Source organism: Pelophylax lessonae (assembly GCF_965119305.1).
Source record: "Pelophylax lessonae genome assembly, chromosome: 4".
NCBI lineage: Eukaryota > Metazoa > Chordata > Amphibia > Anura > Ranidae > Pelophylax > Pelophylax lessonae.
Genome location: NC_138771.1, coordinates 156,135,140 through 156,154,581, shown reverse-complemented (window position 1 = coordinate 156,154,581; position 19,442 = coordinate 156,135,140). Strand labels below are relative to the sequence as shown.

General features: G+C 45.0%; 1 protein-coding gene across 1 annotated transcript in view; it reads right to left on the bottom strand.

The window, feature by feature from the left end:
• The window catches only part of PRKCQ (protein kinase C theta), a gene marked incomplete at its 5' end in the record, with an annotated part of 157,160 nt that extends 143,593 nt beyond the window's left edge, over positions 1-13,567 (bottom strand). The window contains one exon of the mRNA XM_082255133.1: positions 13,473-13,567. Within this exon, the coding sequence (XP_082111259.1) occupies positions 13,473-13,567 (95 nt within the window). The remainder of the gene's footprint in view (positions 1-13,472) is intronic.
• Positions 13,568-19,442: the final 5,875 nt, after the last annotated feature.

Here is a 19,442-nt window from a genome sequence, read left to right as displayed (position 1 = left end):
GGAACTAAACCAGGAGAAGGGATGAGTGGAATACTCCTGGAACTAAACTAGGAGAAGGGATGAGTGGAATACTCTTGGAACTAAACTAGGAGAAGGAATGAGTGGGATACACCTGGAACTAAACTAGGAGAAGGGATGAGTGGGATACTCCTGGAACTAAACTTGGAAAAAGGATTAGCGGGATACTCCTGGAACAAAACTAGTAGAAGGGATGAGTGGGATACTCCTGGAACTAAACTAGGAGAAGGGATGAGTGGGATAGTCCTGGAACTAAACTAGGAGAAGGGATGAGTGGAATACTCCTGGAACTAAACTAGGAGAAGGGATGAGTGGAATACTCCTGGAACTAAACTAGGAGAAGGGATGAGTGGGATACACCTGGAACTAAACTAGGAGAAGGGATGAGTGGGATACTCCTGGAACTAAACTAGGACAAGGGATGAGTGGGATACTCCTGGAACTAACCTAGGAGAAGGGATGAGTGGGATACTCCTGGAACTAAACTAGGAGAAGGGATGAGTGGGATACTCCTGGAACTAAACTTGGAGAAGGGATGAGTGGGATACTCCTGGAACTAAACTAGGAGAAGGGATGAGTGGGATACTCCTGGAACTAAACTAGGAGAAGGGATGAGTGGGATACTCCTGGAACTAAACTAGGAGAAGGGATGAGGGGGATACTCCTGGAACTAAACTAGGAGAAGGGATGAGTGGGATAGTCCTGGAACTAAACTAGGAGAAGGGATGAGTGGAATACTCCTGGAACTAAACTAGGAGAAGGGATGAGTGGAATACTCCTGGAACTAAACTAGGAGAAGGGATGAGTGGGATACACCTGGAACTAAACTAGGAGAAGGGATGAGTGGGATACTCCTGGAACTAAACTTGGAAAAAGGATTAGCGGGATACTCCTGGAACTAAACTAGTAGAAGGGATGAGTGGGATACTCCTGGAACTAAACTAGGAGAAGGGATGAGTGGGATAGTCCTGGAACTAAACTAGGAGAAGGGATGAGTGGAATACTCCTGGAACTAAACTAGGAGAAGGGATGAGTGGAATACTCCTGGAACTAAACTAGGAGAAGGGATGAGTGGGATACTCCTGGAACTAAACTAGGAGAAGGGATGAGTGGGATACACCTGGAACTAAACTAGGAGAAGGGATGAGTGGGATACTCCTGGAACTAAACTAGGACAAGGGATGAGTGGGATACTCCTGGAACTAACCTAGGAGAAGGGATGAGTGGGATACTCCTGGAACTAAACTAGGAGAAGGGATGAGTGGGATACACCTGGAACTAAACTAGGAGAAGGGATGAGTGGGATACTCCTGGAACTAAACTAGGACAAGGGATGAGTGGGATACTCCTGGAACTAACCTAGGAGAAGGGATGAGTGGGATACTCCTGGAACTAAACTAGGAGAAGGGATGAGCGGGATACTCCTGGAACTAAACTAGGAGAAGGGATGAGCGGGATACTCCTGGAACTAAACTAGGAGAAGGGATGAGTGGGATACTCCTGGAACTAAACTAGGAGAAGGGATGAGTGGAATACTCCTGGAACTAAGCTAGGAGAAGGGATGAGTGGGATACTCCTGGAACTAAACTAGGAGAAGGGATGAGTGGGATAGTCCTGGAACTAAACTAGAAGAAAGGATGAGTGGGATACTCCTGGAACTAAACTAGAAGAAGGGATGAGTGGGATACTCCTGGAACTAAACTTGGAAAAAGGATTAGCGGGATACTCCTGGAACTAAACTAGTAGAAGGGATGAGTGGGATACTCCTGGAACTAAACTAGGAGAAGGGATGAGTGGGATAGTCCTGGAACTAAACTAGGAGAAGGGATGAGTGGAATACTCCTGGAACTAAACTAGGAGAAGGGATGAGTGGAATACTCCTGGAACTAAACTAGGAGAAGGGATGAGTGGGATACTCCTGGAACTAAACTAGGAGAAGGGATGAGTGGGATACACCTGGAACAAAACTAGGAGAAGGGATGAGTGGGATACTCCTGGAACTAAACTAGGACAAGGGATGAGTGGGATACTCCTGGAACTAACCTAGGAGAAGGGATGAATGGGTTACTCCTGGAACTAAACTAGGAGAAGGGATGAGTGGGATACTCCTGGAACTAAACTTGGAGAAGGGATGAGTGGGATACTCCTGGAACTAAACTAGGAGAAGGGATGAGTGGGATACTCCTGGAACTAAACTAGGAGAAGGGATGAGTGGGATACTCCTGGAACTAAACTAGGAGAAGGGATGAGTGGGATACTCCTGGAACTAAACTAGGAGAAGGGATGAGCGGGATACTCCTGGAACTAAACTAGGAGAAGGGATGAGTGGGATAGTCCTGGAACTAAACCAGGAGAAGGGATGAGTGGAATACTCCTGGAACTAAACTAGGAGAAGGGATGAGTGGAATACTCTTGGAACTAAACTAGGAGAAGGAATGAGTGGGATACACCTGGAACTAAACTAGGAGAAGGGATGAGTGGGATACTCCTGGAACTAAACTTGGAAAAAGGATTAGCGGGATACTCCTGGAACTAAACTAGTAGAAGGGATGAGTGGGGTACTCCTGGAACTAAACTAGGAGAAGGGATGAGCGGGATACTCCTGGAACTAAACTAGGAGAAGGGATGAGTGGGATACTCCTGGAACTAAACTAGGAGAAGGGATGAGTGGAATACTCCTGGAACTAAGCTAGGAGAAGGGATGAGTGGGATACTCCTGGAACTAAACTAGGAGAAGGGATGAGTGGGATAGTCCTGGAACTAAACTAGAAGAAAGGATGAGTGGGATACTCCTGGAACTAAACTAGAAGAAGGGATGAGTGGGATACTCCTGGAACTAAACTTGGAAAAAGGATTAGCGGGATACTCCTGGAACTAAACTAGTAGAAGGGATGAGTGGGATACTCCTGGAACTAAACTAGGAGAAGGGATGAGTGGGATAGTCCTGGAACTAAACTAGGAGAAGGGATGAGTGGAATACTCCTGGAACTAAACTAGGAGAAGGGATGAGTGGAATACTCCTGGAACTAAACTAGGAGAAGGGATGAGTGGGATACTCCTGGAACTAAACTAGGAGAAGGGATGAGTGGGATATACCTGGAACTAAACTAGGAGAAGGGATGAGTGGGATACTCCTGGAACTAAACTAGGACAAGGGATGAGTGGGATACTCCTGGAACTAACCTAGGAGAAGGGATGAATGGGATACTCCTGGAACTAAACTAGGAGAAGGGATGAGTGGGATACTCCTGGAACTAAACTTGGAGAAGGGATGAGTGGGATACTCCTGGAACTAAACTAGGAGAAGGGATGAGTGGGATACTCCTGGAACTAAACTAGGAGAAGGGATGAGTGGGATACTCCTGGAACTAAACTAGGAGAAGGGATGAGTGGGATACTCCTGGAACTAAACTAGGAGAAGGGATGAGCGGGATACTCCTGGAACTAAACTAGGAGAAGGGATGAGTGGGATAGTCCTGGAACTAAACCAGGAGAAGGGATGAGTGGAATACTCCTGGAACTAAACTAGGAGAAGGGATGAGTGGAATACTCTTGGAACTAAACTAGGAGAAGGAATGAGTGGGATACACCTGGAACTAAACTAGGAGAAGGGATGAGTGGGATACTCCTGGAACTAAACTTGGAAAAAGGATTAGCGGGATACTCCTGGAACTAAACTAGTAGAAGGGATGAGTGGGATACTCCTGGAACTAAACTAGGAGAAGGGATGAGTGGGATAGTCCTGGAACTAAACTAGGAGAAGGGATGAGTGGAATACTCCTGGAACTAAACTAGGAGAAGGGATGAGTGGAATACTCCTGGAACTAAACTAGGAGAAGGGATGAGTGGGATACTCCTGGAACTAAACTAGGACAAGGGATGAGTGGGATACTCCTGGAACTAACCTAGGAGAAGGGATGAGTGGGATACTCCTGGAACTAAACTAGGAGAAGGGATGAGTGGGATACTCCTGGAACTAAACTTGGAGAAGGGATGAGTGGGATACTCCTGGAACTAAACTAGGAGAAGGGATGAGTGGGATACTCCTGGAACTAAACTAGGAGAAGGGATGAGTGGGATACTCCTGGAACTAAACTAGGAGAAGGGATGAGGGGGATACTCCTGGAACTAAACTAGGAGAAGGGATGAGTGGGATAGTCCTGGAACTAAACTAGGAGAAGGGATGAGTGGAATACTCCTGGAACTAAACTAGGAGAAGGGATGAGTGGAATACTCCTGGAACTAAACTAGGAGAAGGGATGAGTGGGATACACCTGGAACTAAACTAGGAGAAGGGATGAGTGGGATACTCCTGGAACTAAACTTGGAAAAAGGATTAGCGGGATACTCCTGGAACTAAACTAGTAGAAGGGATGAGTGGGATACTCCTGGAACTAAACTAGGAGAAGGGATGAGTGGGATAGTCCTGGAACTAAACTAGGAGAAGGGATGAGTGGAATACTCCTGGAACTAAACTAGGAGAAGGGATGAGTGGAATACTCCTGGAACTAAACTAGGAGAAGGGATGAGTGGGATACTCCTGGAACTAAACTAGGAGAAGGGATGAGTGGGATACACCTGGAACTAAACTAGGAGAAGGGATGAGTGGGATACTCCTGGAACTAAACTAGGACAAGGGATGAGTGGGATACTCCTGGAACTAACCTAGGAGAAGGGATGAGTGGGATACTCCTGGAACTAAACTAGGAGAAGGGATGAGTGGGATACTCCTGGAACTAAACTTGGAGAAGGGATGAGTGGGATACTCCTGGAACTAAACTAGGATAAGGGATGAGTGGGATACTCCTGGAACTAACCTAGGCACATTTGGCGGAGACACTTGAATATTGCTGTTTGGCGCTGACTTGAAGCTGGCTGAATGCCTATCAACGCTGACTTGACGCTGGGTAATGCTGGCCAGATGCCTGTTAACGCTGAACGGACTTGGGACTGCTTTCTGTGACTCTTCAAGCTCCCCCTAAGCACTCCTTGCTGAGGTAGCTACTTGAATACATTGCTGCACTGCTGAACACTTCAGGGTCCACACCGGCGCCCCCTTTCTCTCTCTAATCTTCAGGGCTTAGACTCTGGCACCCCCTTTCTAAGCCACCACTACAGGTTAGCTGGCTCCCGGATCCCTTTGACCTTCTGGAGTGGTCCCCTCTCTCTTAGGCAGGCCCCTGGGCAGTTTTGAGTACTCACAACACTGTTTTTCCAAGAAACTTCTGCCCAGCAGCTCCACTAGGTCCACAGCACTCTGGATCCTTCCTGTAGCCCAGCTCAGCCTCCGGTCCTTTTGGCCGACCACCCAGGACACCCTCACTTGCTCTGACAGAAGGAGAGACCGCTGTCAGCCTCCTCCTGGGACTCTGCTTCCCGCCAAAGACCCTGTCACATGCTCCCCTCAGACTTATATCTGATCCCAGGGTGCATTGCGGCAACCTCCGCCCACTGAGCCTGGGTGCACTGTTGGCCAGGTTTCCTCCACTGTCCAATAAGAGCCCTCATTGGATACAGTGGGGAGACTCCCCAGACTCAACAGACCACACCTAGAAGCACATGGCAGCCTAACTGAATGATCAGGCCCCCCTGATAAGCAGACAGGGCCAATATATATATACTTTTCCTAGCACCTACCTAGGAGGGTGCTACACAAGCTTACCCCAAATTCATTGTTTTCCTTTATTTTTTAAAAAAACAATGACATTCAGATTTTACTGAATTGCCTAATGGACCTGTTCACACCTGAGCGTTTTTCAGCTCGTAAAATGCTCATTTCTGAAGTCTCAAAATGCCCAAGAAGCTAAATCCCATTCATTTCAATGTCCCCTAATCACATATGAGCATTTTGTCGCCTGAAGCAAAACGCCTGAGACTCCATTTACACTTGAGCGTATTGTTTTTTCAGGCGTTTTTTTGGGCGTTTTTCAGATGCTTTTTTTCAGGTGTTTTTTGCAGGTTTTTGGAGGCAGGCATTGACATGTAACAAAAACACTTGTAATCTGCCAAAAAAAGTCGCTCATGTACTTTTTTGAGCTTCAGGCGTTTTGCTTCAGGCAACAAAACGCTCATATGTGAACTGGGGCCATTGAAATGAATGGGATTTTGCTTGCTGGGCATTTTTAGACGAGATGAGCATTTTACGAGCTGAAAAACGCTGAGGTGTGAACAGGGCCTTATTCACATCTAGTTCTAGTAGTTATTTTTGTTACATAAAGCAGGCGTCACTTTTGTTTAAAGATTTTTTTTTTTTTTTTTTTTACAGTTTATAGAATATCACATGGAAACAGAGCAAAAGAGATCTAAGTTCAAAAACTTTATCCCACCATTTTGCTTGGTTTGCAATTTCATATGCAAAATTATATAAATTCATTGTCTAATGATACTGTCAAAAATGTAGGCTTTAGTGTCTGCAACTACACAGTAAAACTACATTTCAAACAGAATATGGCTTGCTGTACGTGATAGTCAATTATTGTTCTAATTAACAAAGTTTTGGGAAGCCTTGGATGTTTAGTGCCCATTCACACTACCGCGACTTGTCAGGCGACTGGTCAGCCTGACATGTCGTGGTCCATGCAGTGCTACGGGAACCGTTCTAATAGGAGCGACTCAAGTCGCTCCGACTTAGAAAGTAGTCCCTGTACTACTTCGGGGCGACATTGGAGCGACTTGCATTGACACTTATTATATGAAGTCCGTGCAAGTCGCGCCGAAGTCGCGGTGCACGGGACTTTACAGGTCGCCCCCGAAGTCGTGCCGCGGTAGTGTGAACCGGCACTTAATCATTTAAATCATTTAATTAATATAAAATCACTCATAACGGTTCATGAAAACAAAAGCTGGTTTATGGTTGACTAGTTCAGCATTAATTTTCTAATCTTTAATCTATACCTCAAAATCAGGTATATGGGTATATTTTAATACAAAATTAATTACTAAAAGGAAAGTGTATTTCCCCTTTTTTGATGAATTTCAGTCAGTCCACCAACGAGGACACTACACAACTGACCACCAATATAAGGGGGGCACTACATGTAATGGGACTCTTATCCACTGATCACCAATGTAAGGGAGCACTTATCCACTGACCACCAATGTAAGGGGGGTACTACATGTAATGGGACTCTTATCCACTGACCACCAATGTAAGGGGGGCACTACATGTAATGGGACCCTTATCCACTGACCACCAATGTAAGGGGGGCACTACATGTAATGGGACCCTTATCCACTGATCACCAATGTAAGGGGGCACTTAACCACTGACCACAAATGTAAAGGGGGCACTACATGTAATGGGACCCTTATCCACGGACCACCAATGTAAGGGGGGCACTACATGTAATGGGACCCTTATCCACTGATCACCAATGTAAGGGGGCACTTAACCACTGACCACCAATGTAAAGGGGGCACTACATGTAATGGGAATCTTATCCACTGATCACCAATGTAAGGGGGCACTTAACCACTGACCACAAATGTAAGGGGGCACGGCTTCACTGGCTACCAATGTAAAGGGTCACTACACTGACCATCAATGTAAATAGGTACTACACCACTGACTACCAATGTAAAGGAGCACTTCTCCACTGACCACCAATGTAAAGGAGCACTTCTCCACTGACCACCAATGTAAAGGAGCACTTCTCCCTTGACCATCAATGTAAAGGAGCACGTATTCACTGACCACCAATGTAAAGGAGCATTTATAAACTTACCACTAATATAAGGAGGCATTTCTTCACTGACCACTGACCAGTCACTGAGCACCAATCGATCCTCAGCAGAGAGGGAGAGGACCCAAGCAGACTCACCACCCCGCAGAAACAAGGCACCGCAGCCACCAGGAGAATGTGCACTGCATGAGCGGCGATCAGGAAATGAAAGGATCCAGGAGTCAGCACTAGGGTATGAGGAGGGGCTCCCACTGCCAAAAACACAACCCAGAGGGCTCCACTGTCATGGGCGCCGCTATTTTTAATGGCGGCACCACGAGGCTCCCAGGGACCCAGGAGGGTTCCCTGGGCCTCAATGACAGGCCCAGGCAGGACGGGGGCTCTGACAGGAGACCCAATCAGATACAGCCCCCCCCCCCCGCATTGCCGATCATCTGGACCAGACCACCCACACAGCCCCAGCATAAGTGGAGGGGGTTAGGATGGGGGAACAGATGAAGGGGGGTGCCTGACGGGAAGGAGGGGAACCCAGGGGTCCCAACCGTCCCATGGAGGGGCCCACATCCACCCCAAAACCCTCCAGCGGGAGAGGGGGGACAGCTCCTCACTATACCAGGAACCAGGCGGGCACCACTCCAGACAGAACCCCTTGTCTTTGAAATGGGGGGCTGTCAGCCAGGAGGAATGCTGCGACTCAGGCCAAGACCTGGTCGTCTGCGGGTCTTGGCCTGAGTTGCAGCATCACGAGGTGTTCGCAGGCCAGGCCCCATTCAGTGGGGCTATATCTCGGCCGACCTAGCGCGGAGCTGAGGTCTACGCGCGCTCGCTGACCAGGCTGGGGTGACCACTGAATCTAGACTCTCTAGCCCGTCACTCAGTCCGGCAGTTGATTGTAGATCTAATAGGAAAAAAAAAAACAGAACAAAAAATCTATCTAAAAAGAAAAAATTGCCAGGACCAGAGATCCCAGCAAGGAACTAAGTCCTGACTTCTGACTAGGCAGAAAAAAACTGAGTACCTATAGCAGAGAAAGGGAGTATACTCCCTGGCACTGCCCATAGGCATAGCCAGACTTTTCCCTCCCTAGTGTCCTACTCCTGTAGGGTGCAGAATAACCCAATGGTTAAGAAGATCAGGAGCTGAACGAAAGAGAAATGCAGATTATCGGCTTTCATCTCCTCACACTGACAGCCTGAGAGGAAAGGAGATCTGATCAGCAGCATTTCCTCACAGGGGAGATCTGCACAGATAATCAGGGCACTGATCAGCCCCAACAGTGCCCAGCAGTGACCCTAATCAGTGCCCAGCAGTGATGCCAATCAGTGCTGCCTTTCAGAGCCTGCTCATCAATGCCGTCCATCAGTGCTGCCTATTAGTGCCCATCAGTGCGGCATATTAGTGCCTCCTCATCAGTGCCCTTCAGTGGTGTCTCATCACTGCCTATCAGTGCCCATTAGTAATGCCAATCAGTGATACCTATCAGTGCCACCTATCAATGCCCATCAGTACTGCATATTATTGCCTCCTCATCAGTGCCACCTCATCAGTGCCCTTCAGTGCTGCTTTAACAGTGCCCATTATTGCAGTCTATCAGTGCCCATAGTGATGCCAATCAGTGCTGCCTTTTAGTGCCCATCAGTGCCTGCTCATCAGTGCCACCCATCGGTGTCCCTCAGTGTCACCTCCTCAGTGCCACCTCATTAGTGCCCATCAGTGCAGCCCATCAGTGCCGCCTCATCAGCGCACATTAGTGCACAACAAAAACTAAGAAAAACTTTTTTTTTTTTCAATGTAGGTCTTTTTTTTGTTTTTTTTTAGCAAAAAATAAAAACCCCATTAGTGATTAAATGCCACCAAAAGAAAGCTCTATCTGTCTAAAACAAATATAATCATTTCATTTGGGTACAGTGTTGGATGACTGCGCACTTGTCATACAAAGAGCGACAGTGCCAAAAGCTGAAAATTGGCCTGGGCAGGAAGGGGGTTTAAGTGCCCTGTATTGAAGCAGGTAATGAAAGATAGATTACAAGGCCAATAAAGTAACACTAAACAATATCCTTATTTTCTAAAAAGGATCCATACACATCCACTACCTAATGACCCTGTAAACTACTTTTCATTAAATCATTTCTTACTGTGTTTTTATGCCTCCTTGTAACATCCTCAATGAGCTTCCAAATCGTTCCTTTTCCTCTTCGCTTCCATTTGTTTGAAATTAGAAAAAAAAACATTAGTTGCAATCATGTACACTGCTCTAGGCATGCTATAAATTCCATAGTCCATAGTTCTTAGTCCATCTCAGAGTTGAGGAAGAGGGTGGCTACGTTCCTACATACAGTGGGACCACGGAATGAATGTAGTCATCCTCTGACAGTAGGGCAGATCACAGCAGAAAAAAAAGAAATTTGGAGATTTTAAGAAAGCTGAGAACATTAGAAGGTATATTTTTATATTAAGGATACATACTTGAAAATATTTATTTCTTTTTAAACCCCAGTTAAGTGCCACTTTAAGTAGTGGAGCAGCCTCTCTCGTGTAAAGGAAATCTTTGATGTAGCTGTTGCCTTGGTGTGCTTTAGAAAAGGAAGTCAAAAAGGTTGTTTCAGAAGAAGGCAGGAGATGCCGCTTTGTGTACAGCAGAGACCTCTAAACTTTCCAACCAAAGGGCCAGTTTACTGTCCTTCAGGCTTTGTGGGAGCTGGACTGTGGCTAGTGTGAGTAGAAAATGCCCTGGGAGTGAACAGTGCCCTATCATTGGTATCAGGGTAAGGAAGAGTGCCCCATCGATGGCATCAATGGGAGGAATAGTGCCCCATTGCTGGTTTTAGTGGGATGAATGGTGCCCCATTGTTGAAGTCATTAGAAGGAATAGTGCCCCATTGCTGGTTTTAGTGGGAGGAATGGTGCCCCATCATTGGCGTCAGTCGGAGAAGTAGTGCCCCATTGCTGGTTTTAATTGGAGGAATGGTGCCCTATTATTGGTGTCAGCGGGAGGAATGGTGCCTTGTATCAGTGGAGGTAATGGTGCCTCAAGGGCCGGATAAAGTGCAAGCAAACGGCTCCTGGGCCACAGTTTGGAGACCACTGGTGTACAGCACATTGGACGAGGTTACATGCTCACTGGCCCATTGGATCTCTGTATAGCTACAACTGTCCAGTTCACATGGGATGCAGGGAGATATAAAGAAGTGCTAGTCCATTCAGCATACATTAACAAACTGCGTTTTTTTTTCTTTTAGTGGAAATAACACATACAATGAAAAAAAGTCCCAGATTGACACCTTTAGTCGGAGGATCAGTAAGCCTCACAGATACATTACATCACAGACAGAGGAATACATCATTTTAAAAAATATATATATAGAAAAGTAAAAAAAAAAAAAAAGACCATATGTTATTCTACAAAATTATAATATTAGTATTACAAAAGTACAAAAGTGTGAAGTTTGTACTGAGAAAAACATTGGAACTGCCACTGCTGACCTGCTTAAAAAAATGCTATATGCCTGGCTTTCATACTGATCATATGATCAGAAAGCTATGAGTGAATAACTTGTGAAAAGCATGCATTAAGTGTTATGTTACTGGAGTAAAGTCAAAACTCCTGATGTGTATTTTTGTTTTAAGCCAGTTAGGCCGGTCATAGACAGAGCAATTTTCTTTCCTGCACCACACTGACTGTGTTGATGGGGGAATCCCTCCTGCCGGTCCATTGTGTTCTCCCGGCAGGGGAGGCCATCCCCACCGGGAGAACACAGTGATTATTGCTAGCGGCTATGACAGCCACTAGCAATAATTGCATGTAAAATCCAAAAGACTGGTTGATAAACTTAGGTAGTTTCAGCCTGCCCATCATACATGGTTCAAATATTGGCTGGTTCCTGCATAACTGGCCGAGATATGACCCGTCTATGCCTGGCTTTTTTCAATGAATAGATACGATTGGACCAGCAGCAACTAATATTTTCAAAAGATTATCAATGTCCACCTCGAGCAGGTTTCATTTAGCAATGCAACACAGAGAGAAATTAAGATATGCAGGGCAGTAACCCAGAGCCGATTGCATTTCATTGCACAAAGATGTCAAGTCAAAGAACATTTTTACTGATAGCAATTGCAAAATTGGGGATAGCCCCTTATTAGAGGAGTACCTTGAGACATCATGTGTTTTCTATAAAGACTTCCAATCAAAATGTAAATTCTGTCTATATATACTAATATGATTATTATTGTTATGCAGGAATACTCAGGAAAACTGAATGTTGCAGTACAATTAATATATACCCCTGAAAAAGCAGTAAAGAAAAACTGCGAAACATGTAGGGTTGATTCGGTATTCATATCGGATATATTAAAAGCACAAAATCCTTTATATGTACTCCTGTATTGATAATTTTTATTGCTTGTTGTATGTCTTATATATATTTTTTCTCGTTTGTCATTTTAAATTTTTGGAATAAAAATGTATAGTTTTATTATCTCATATACTTCCTTATGGAATTAGAGCTAAGTACCACTTAAAAATCCCATTTGCCCTCACAAGTTCTATTCTGCTCTGTTTCTTCATTCTATCATTTCCGGGAAAATTCCTTCCCTCTTTCACTCTGAGTAGGACAGACCTTACCACCTGGTCTTGCCTCTCCTCTAATAAGGGGCTATCCCCAATTTTGCAATTGATGATTCTAAGGGATGTCGGTACATTTTTGATTAGGTACTACTGAAAAACACTTTTTCACTATTTTTACTGATAGGTTGCTATAAAGCCGACCATAAACGGTTTGAATCTCCTGCTGAACCGGTCAAGATTCGAACCATGTATGGGCAAGCTGAATGTGCGGACGTTGATCAATCGACTTGGGTACAACCAGCCTGTCGGATTTTACATGCGATTATAATGCAAATAATCACTGTGTTCTCCCCCGCTGAGAGATCACAATAGCTCCAAAGGAGGGATTCCCCCATTAACACTGACTATGTTGATGGGGGAATTGAGCGACTTTCTTTTGCTGCAATCCATGGTTGCCGGAAAAAAAATCGCTCAGTCTATGGCTGGCCCAAGTTTCTAACGTGTGTATATGTCTCTCCAGCGGTAGGGGCAATACAACTATTTGTATTTTGCCTAAATAAAAAATAAATCGCATTGTAGTGCTGAATGTTGAATTTGTCTCTTTTGTTACTTTTATGTGAAAATTTAAATAAAAAGAATTTTCAAAAAAAATAAAAATTATTATTATTATTATTATTATTATACAGGATTTATATAGCGCCAACAGTTTGTGCAGCGCTTAACAAAATGAAATAAATAAAATAATCTGCATCTGTTTTTGCTGCTCTTAAATCAAAAAAAATTATTGAACTAAAAAAAAAAAAAAAATCCACAGTTGAGTTTATTTTTACTTATGGTTGCTGGTAAACCTTATGTTGCAGACGTATTATCTGCAGTACTATAAAATAATTCTACAGTATACAGAAAGGACACAGCAGAGTAGATACTAGTCTCAATAAAGAATGATTAAAGTTGGTGCACTTTCTTCAGCTGATCTACATATATTTTATGTTATGTCATTTAAAGTGCTCTTGCAATCTTATTGGCATATGGAGGGTTTGACATCCGAAGAAGCTAAGTATGATACCTAAAGTACCTTCTAATCTGAACTATAACAAGTAGATTAAAATAAAGTTCTTTCCCATGGCATGCCACATATATAAATGATAGTAAAGTGTCATTTAAAGTGAAAGCATGTTACAATGAATAGTCAGAATATACAATACCTTAATGGTGCTGCAGTAGAAGCCTGCGATGTAGTCTTTGTGCTGTATGTCATGACATCTGTACAAAGCACCTCTGCAGCTCTCACATACTCCATCCCACCGCCACTTGTAGACACTCCTTTTACACATTTAACTGCTTCAGCCACACAGCCATTATGTAACGAATCAGAAGAGTCTATGATGTGGCTGACCCGTGAAAAATAATGTTCCTTCACTACAAGGGCTGATTGACAGTATAAATCTTAACCTAATATGTAAGTAATTACATTTGTCAACAGGAAGGAGGTGGGAATTCAATTAAATTATTATAGTCTGTGTATAATTTAATATTCAATATTTTGAGAAATCCAGTAATCATTCACTAAAACCTAGAACTGTATAAGAATATTTAGTATGAGAGTTATGGTCTAATTAGCATAGTAATTGTAAAAACATTTTCAGATTTCACAAAGACATCATGATTTTTTACTGCTGGTCCTAAAGTGGTAGTAAAGTCTCCCTGGACACTTCTATCTACAGCACGTGTCAAACACAAGGCCCGTAGGCCAAATTCAGCCCTCCAGACCATTTCTTGCACCTCTCCTGCAGATGTGGCAACCCTCTTGTCTTCACCCCACCTTGTCTCAGCAGTCAGCAGCAGAGAGGAGGACAGAACTATTCCAACAGATTCTGCACTTCTCCATGCACCTGCAGAGTAGTGATCGACCGATATCGTTTTTTCATTGCCAATACCGATACCGATATTTTGGTCATTGCGTATCGGCCGATATGGGCCGATATTTTCGTACATTTGATCAGGTCTTCGGCAGCCATGCAGGCTGGTTGCCCGGGTCTCCCGGTGGAACGGGAAATCCAGGTAAGCCGCAGAAGGCGGCGGGAGGGGGGGGACGTCGCCTCCCGCTCCTTGTAATGACAGCCGAGCAGCTTCTTAGCCACATCGGTTGCCATTGCAAGACAGCCGACCGTCGGCTATGGACGCTGGTACCGGGTTGATGCCTCTAGCTGCAGGCATCACTCCGGTACAAGCACTTTCAGAAATATCGGTAATATCGGCCACCATATATCGGGGAAAGTGCAGATCGGCCCTCGATATATTGACTTTGCCGATAATCGGTCGATCCCTACTGCAGAAAGTTTTGCCTCTGCCACCCCAGTCTCAGCAGCAGAGAGGAGGTCAGAACTCCTCCTACAGATCCCACACCTCTTTGTGCAGCTCCAGCACCCCTTTGTCTCCACCTCTCCTGCTCTCAGCATTCAGCAGACTCCGACAGCTGACTCCAGCCCTCCTTAGGTTCTCCTCCAGACCCTGCACTTTCTACTTCCCAGCTTCTTCCTGGCAGCAGCGTATGGTAAGGGGGTGCATTGTGATGTAAGAGAGGGTGGGGGACTCTTGACTTCTGATGTAAGGGGGGTGCTCTGGACATCTTACAGATACAACTGGCCCATTGAGCTCGACAAGGCTAATGCGGCCCACAAAGAAATTGAGTTTGACACCCCTGATCTACAGGTAAACTTATAATAAAGATTGCCTGTAGGTACAAGGAATATCTCCTAAACGTGCACCGTTTAGAAGATATTCAGTGTCCCTGCAGCCCATGACGTCACAGGTGCTTGCGCTCTGAAGGAATGGCTTACCCGTGGCATTCCTTCAGAGCCTGGGCCATAGACAGTGACTCCCCCCGTGCATGCTCAGAAGTGACGTCATCACGGCTCAGCCACTCAAAGGACTGAAGGAAGCCCGGGTGAAGATGGAAGCCCTGTCAGCGGTGACACAGCGCCGCTGGAGGGCTTCGTTTCAAGGTAAGTCTCATAATTTGCTGGTATGCATTGCAAACTAGCACATTGTGACTTTACCTCGCAGGCAGAAGATTGTTGTGTTTTTTTTTTCAACTTTACTTCCGCTTTAAGGAAACTTGTCATTATTAGAACATGCAGGACTTCTCCTACTGAAAATGCTAGTTGCCTGGCTGGAATACTGACCCTTGTGCAGCAATACTTTTAGTTCGACGATTAAAAGATGCACATGAAAAGTTCTGTCCTTCCTGATTTGCATACTTGTTTGAGGTCAGTTATTTGGAGAGTAGTGAAGCAGAAAGTCAGCATTACAGCCAGGCAACAAGAATTTTAAATAAAAGGTCAGCAATGACAGCATCTGTATCTTTCATGATACATTCATTTTAAAGGGCCAATACACTCTGTTTTTTTAAAAAAATGCATATATTCCTAACTCAAAGAAAAACCTTCTACTGCTCTTAGCCGCTTTCAGATTCCTTTTTATTGCTGCGATCTGATTTGTTGTTAGAGGGTGGCTACATTTGCTCTTCACAGTCCCACTGTACGTAAGAACATAGCTACCCTCTCTTGTTCATTGCTAAGATGGAATAGGGACTATGGACTTTGGGATTTGTAGTATGCATAGAGCCAGGGCTTATTTTATCTAATATCAAGGGGTTCAGGGTCTATTCATGCTAGCTGCTGGGGGAGGGGTCTATTAGTGCTGGAGGGGATCTAATTTTGTGGGGTGTGGGGGGTCTGGTTTTGCTAAGGAGGTCTATTCTTGCTGGTGGGGGGCCTACTGTTGCTGGGGGTGGATCTTATTTTGCTAGGGGTCAGTTGTTGCTGGGAGGACTGTAGTAATGCTGGCTGCAGCAAAATCTGCTGTTGCTGCTGGGGGTCTTTTGTTGCTGTGGGAGCGGTATAGTTGCAGGTGATCCATTGTTGCTGGCTGCTGGAGAGTCTACCAGTGCTGGCTGCAGGGAGATCTGTTATTGCTGTTGGAGATCTTTCGTTGCTGGGGGAGGGGGTATTTTGTTGTGGGAGGTCCATTTTTGGAGGGGGGGGTCTATTGTTACCTACTGCATGGGATCTACAGTATTTTCTTGTTATCATGAAAAAAATCCATACAAATTACTTAGTACCCCAATTGTTACTTGGTTCTTTATTCTCTAAAAGGGGCAGTACAGTACTGAAATGTCACCGGCACATGAGTAAAGCCAGCCATAGATGGTTCCAATCTCAGCCGGTTCAGCAGGGACCAGCTGAGATTCAAACTATCTATGGGCAGGCTGATTGTACCCAATTCGATTGTTGTAGGATTTGGGTACAACCAGCATGTCAAATTTTTTATATAATTATTGCCAGGTGCTATAGCTGATAGCAATAATCACTGTGTTCTCCTGGTGGGGATGGCTTCCCTCCCCGGGAGAACACAATAACTCCGCAGGAGGTATTCCCCCATCAACACTGACTGTACTAACCAAGCAATTTTCTTTCTTGTCACCCGTGGTTGCAGGAAAGAAAATCATATTGTATATGGCCAGCAAGTGAACAGAAAACAGGATCTGAGGTAGGCATTCTTTTTTCTACAATGCTTTTTTTGTGCCTTATTTTGGTAAGATTTTTAATTGGTGCATGAAGGGCGGTCATTAAATCAGACCTTGCCTTTTCATCTCTGTAGTAAAACAAACAAAAATATCTCTTGCATTGGCTTTGCAGAGGTCTACTAGTATGCACGGTTTAAATAAATGCAGATACATCTAATGCTCATTGACAAAATATTAAATTCACATTTCTTGCATGTTGCTTATGTTTAAAGTTCAGAAATGTAAGCCTTGATGAAAAAAATCAAATCACTGCAAGCATACAGAGGACCCTGTACTGACATAACCTTTCCCTGTGGCTCTGCTCTTATAAGTTGCATAAAAAAGGTCTTGCTCTAGCACTTATGGCTGCTATCATATGATCCAGCCATAGAAAGACCTTTCATATGCTCAACACAGGCACATGGTATTGTCAGTTTTTATATAACCAACACACGTGCCCTTATTCAAGAAAAAATATCTTCGTGTTTATTAAATTCATAGGAATGCTAATTGTGTAATACTAAGTGCTAAACAGACTGACATGCACTTTGCAATTAGAGATATGATAAAAAAAAAAAAATTCTTTAAGACAATACATTAACGTTTTCAGAATTCGCTCCGTTCAGAATTTAGAGAAGCAGTAAAATAGGCACTAACAAAGCCAGCATTGATCCGTTGCCTAATGTGTTAGGTATTAATTCTTAATAAAGGCTGGGTTCACACTTGAAATGGATACTGCTGAAAGCAGGGGTCCGGTGCATCCCTGTTTTCCATTTCAGGGACGAATCAGGCCCGAATGTTTGGCTGAATTGGGACCTGAAACTGAGCCAAAGACACACAGGACCCCTGCGCAATCCATTCCGCAGCCGCCCCGGGGGGGTGTGTACACCGGAACCATTGATCTCCTGTCATGCAGATTGGATGCAGGGAAACCTGCATCCAATTCGCATAAGTGAGAACCCAGTGAAAAAATCGAATTTAAAGCCTAACTCCAGGAAAACTAAAAGTCTTCTCCTGCAGTGGGGTTGTGCCCACAATCAGGGCCGCTGATAGGGCAGTACAACCAGCCCTGTTGTGCCGGGCCCGGGTCCCATCATCTCTACAAGGGGGCCCAGGCAGCTGTAAAATTCATTTAGCAAAGAAAAAAAGAAAACAGACTTAACCACAGCCCTACACGCGCATGCGTACTGGGGCGTAAAATTACATTTTACTGGGGCCTCATCAAGTCCACAGTGGAGCCCAGGAGATGACTTTTTTTTTTAATTTTCGGGTGCAGGCAGATAATCCTGAGCCACAAGTAGCTCAGCACAGTCCTGGCCAGCCGCTGTCCACTGTAAATGCTGGCAGATTGAATCCTATGTAGATCCGGACTGCTCCTCTCCCTCATGTGCCAGCGCTGAAGGAAGCCTGAGAGACTAATGTGACAGCGAATGGCTGGGGGGGGGGCCCTTGCATGTACAGTGACAGTGACAGTGACAGACTGACATAGGTTACTCTGTAATGAAGGTACAGTCCCCAGACTCCCTGCTGTGTGCTTATGATCACCAACACTATGATGATCACAGCACAGCAGGTGTTGTATGGCTCTGTCACAGTGTGTCATATGGTTGTTGGGTGCTGACTGTTAATTGTTAACTAACTGTATTGTGTGTTAGAGACTAACACCACAGTCATAACAAAGTCAGCACCCACCAACCATGTGATACACTGTGACAGAGCTATACAGCACCCGCTGTGCTGTGATCCTCATGGTGATGCTGATCATAACAGGCACCCCAACCTGCAAAAACTTGTTTCAGGGAGGTGGCGCACTCCGCGGCGGCGTGCTTGGGGGGGGGGTGCACTCATTTAACCCCCCCCCCCCCCCGCACTCATTTAACACAACTGGGGAATGCTCAAATGAAATGGAATCAGTACAGAGGTTTACTCCTGAGAGATAATAAAGGAGCACTCTAACCACCAAGATCACTTCAGTGATTTGGAGTGGTCATGGTGGTAGGATGAGTCAGAGACACTGCACATGCTGGGATACTTACAGTTATGTGCTGGGGGCTAGTTGCACCCCTAGCACATATGACCTAGGCAGCCAGAAAATGTCATGTCCTTATTTATACATGTATGAATAAGGACATGACATATTATAACAAAACACAACTACAGTAGTTATTAAAAAACATATTGCAACAATTTACACATGCTAATGCACATACCTTTTCTACTTATTTTACTGTTACTGCTGGCGAGTACTGCTGGTGCGGTTACTGCTGGCGTTTAATGCTGGTGAGTACTGCTGGTGCAGTTACTGCTACCTTTTCTACTTATTTTGCATACTGCTGGTGGTTACTGCTGGTGGGTACTGCTGGCAGGTACTGCTGGTGGGTAATTCTGGCGGTTACTGCTGGCGGTTACTGCTGGCAGGTAAAGCTGGTGGGTAAAGCTGGCGGGTACTGCTGGCTATTACTGCTGGTGGTTACTGCTGGCCATTACTGCTGGCGGTTACTGTTGGTGGGTAATGCTGGTGGGTACTGCTGACAGGTAGTGTTGGTGGGTAATGCTGGCGGTTACTTCTGGCAGGTACTGCTGGTGGGTAACGCTAGTGGGTACTGCT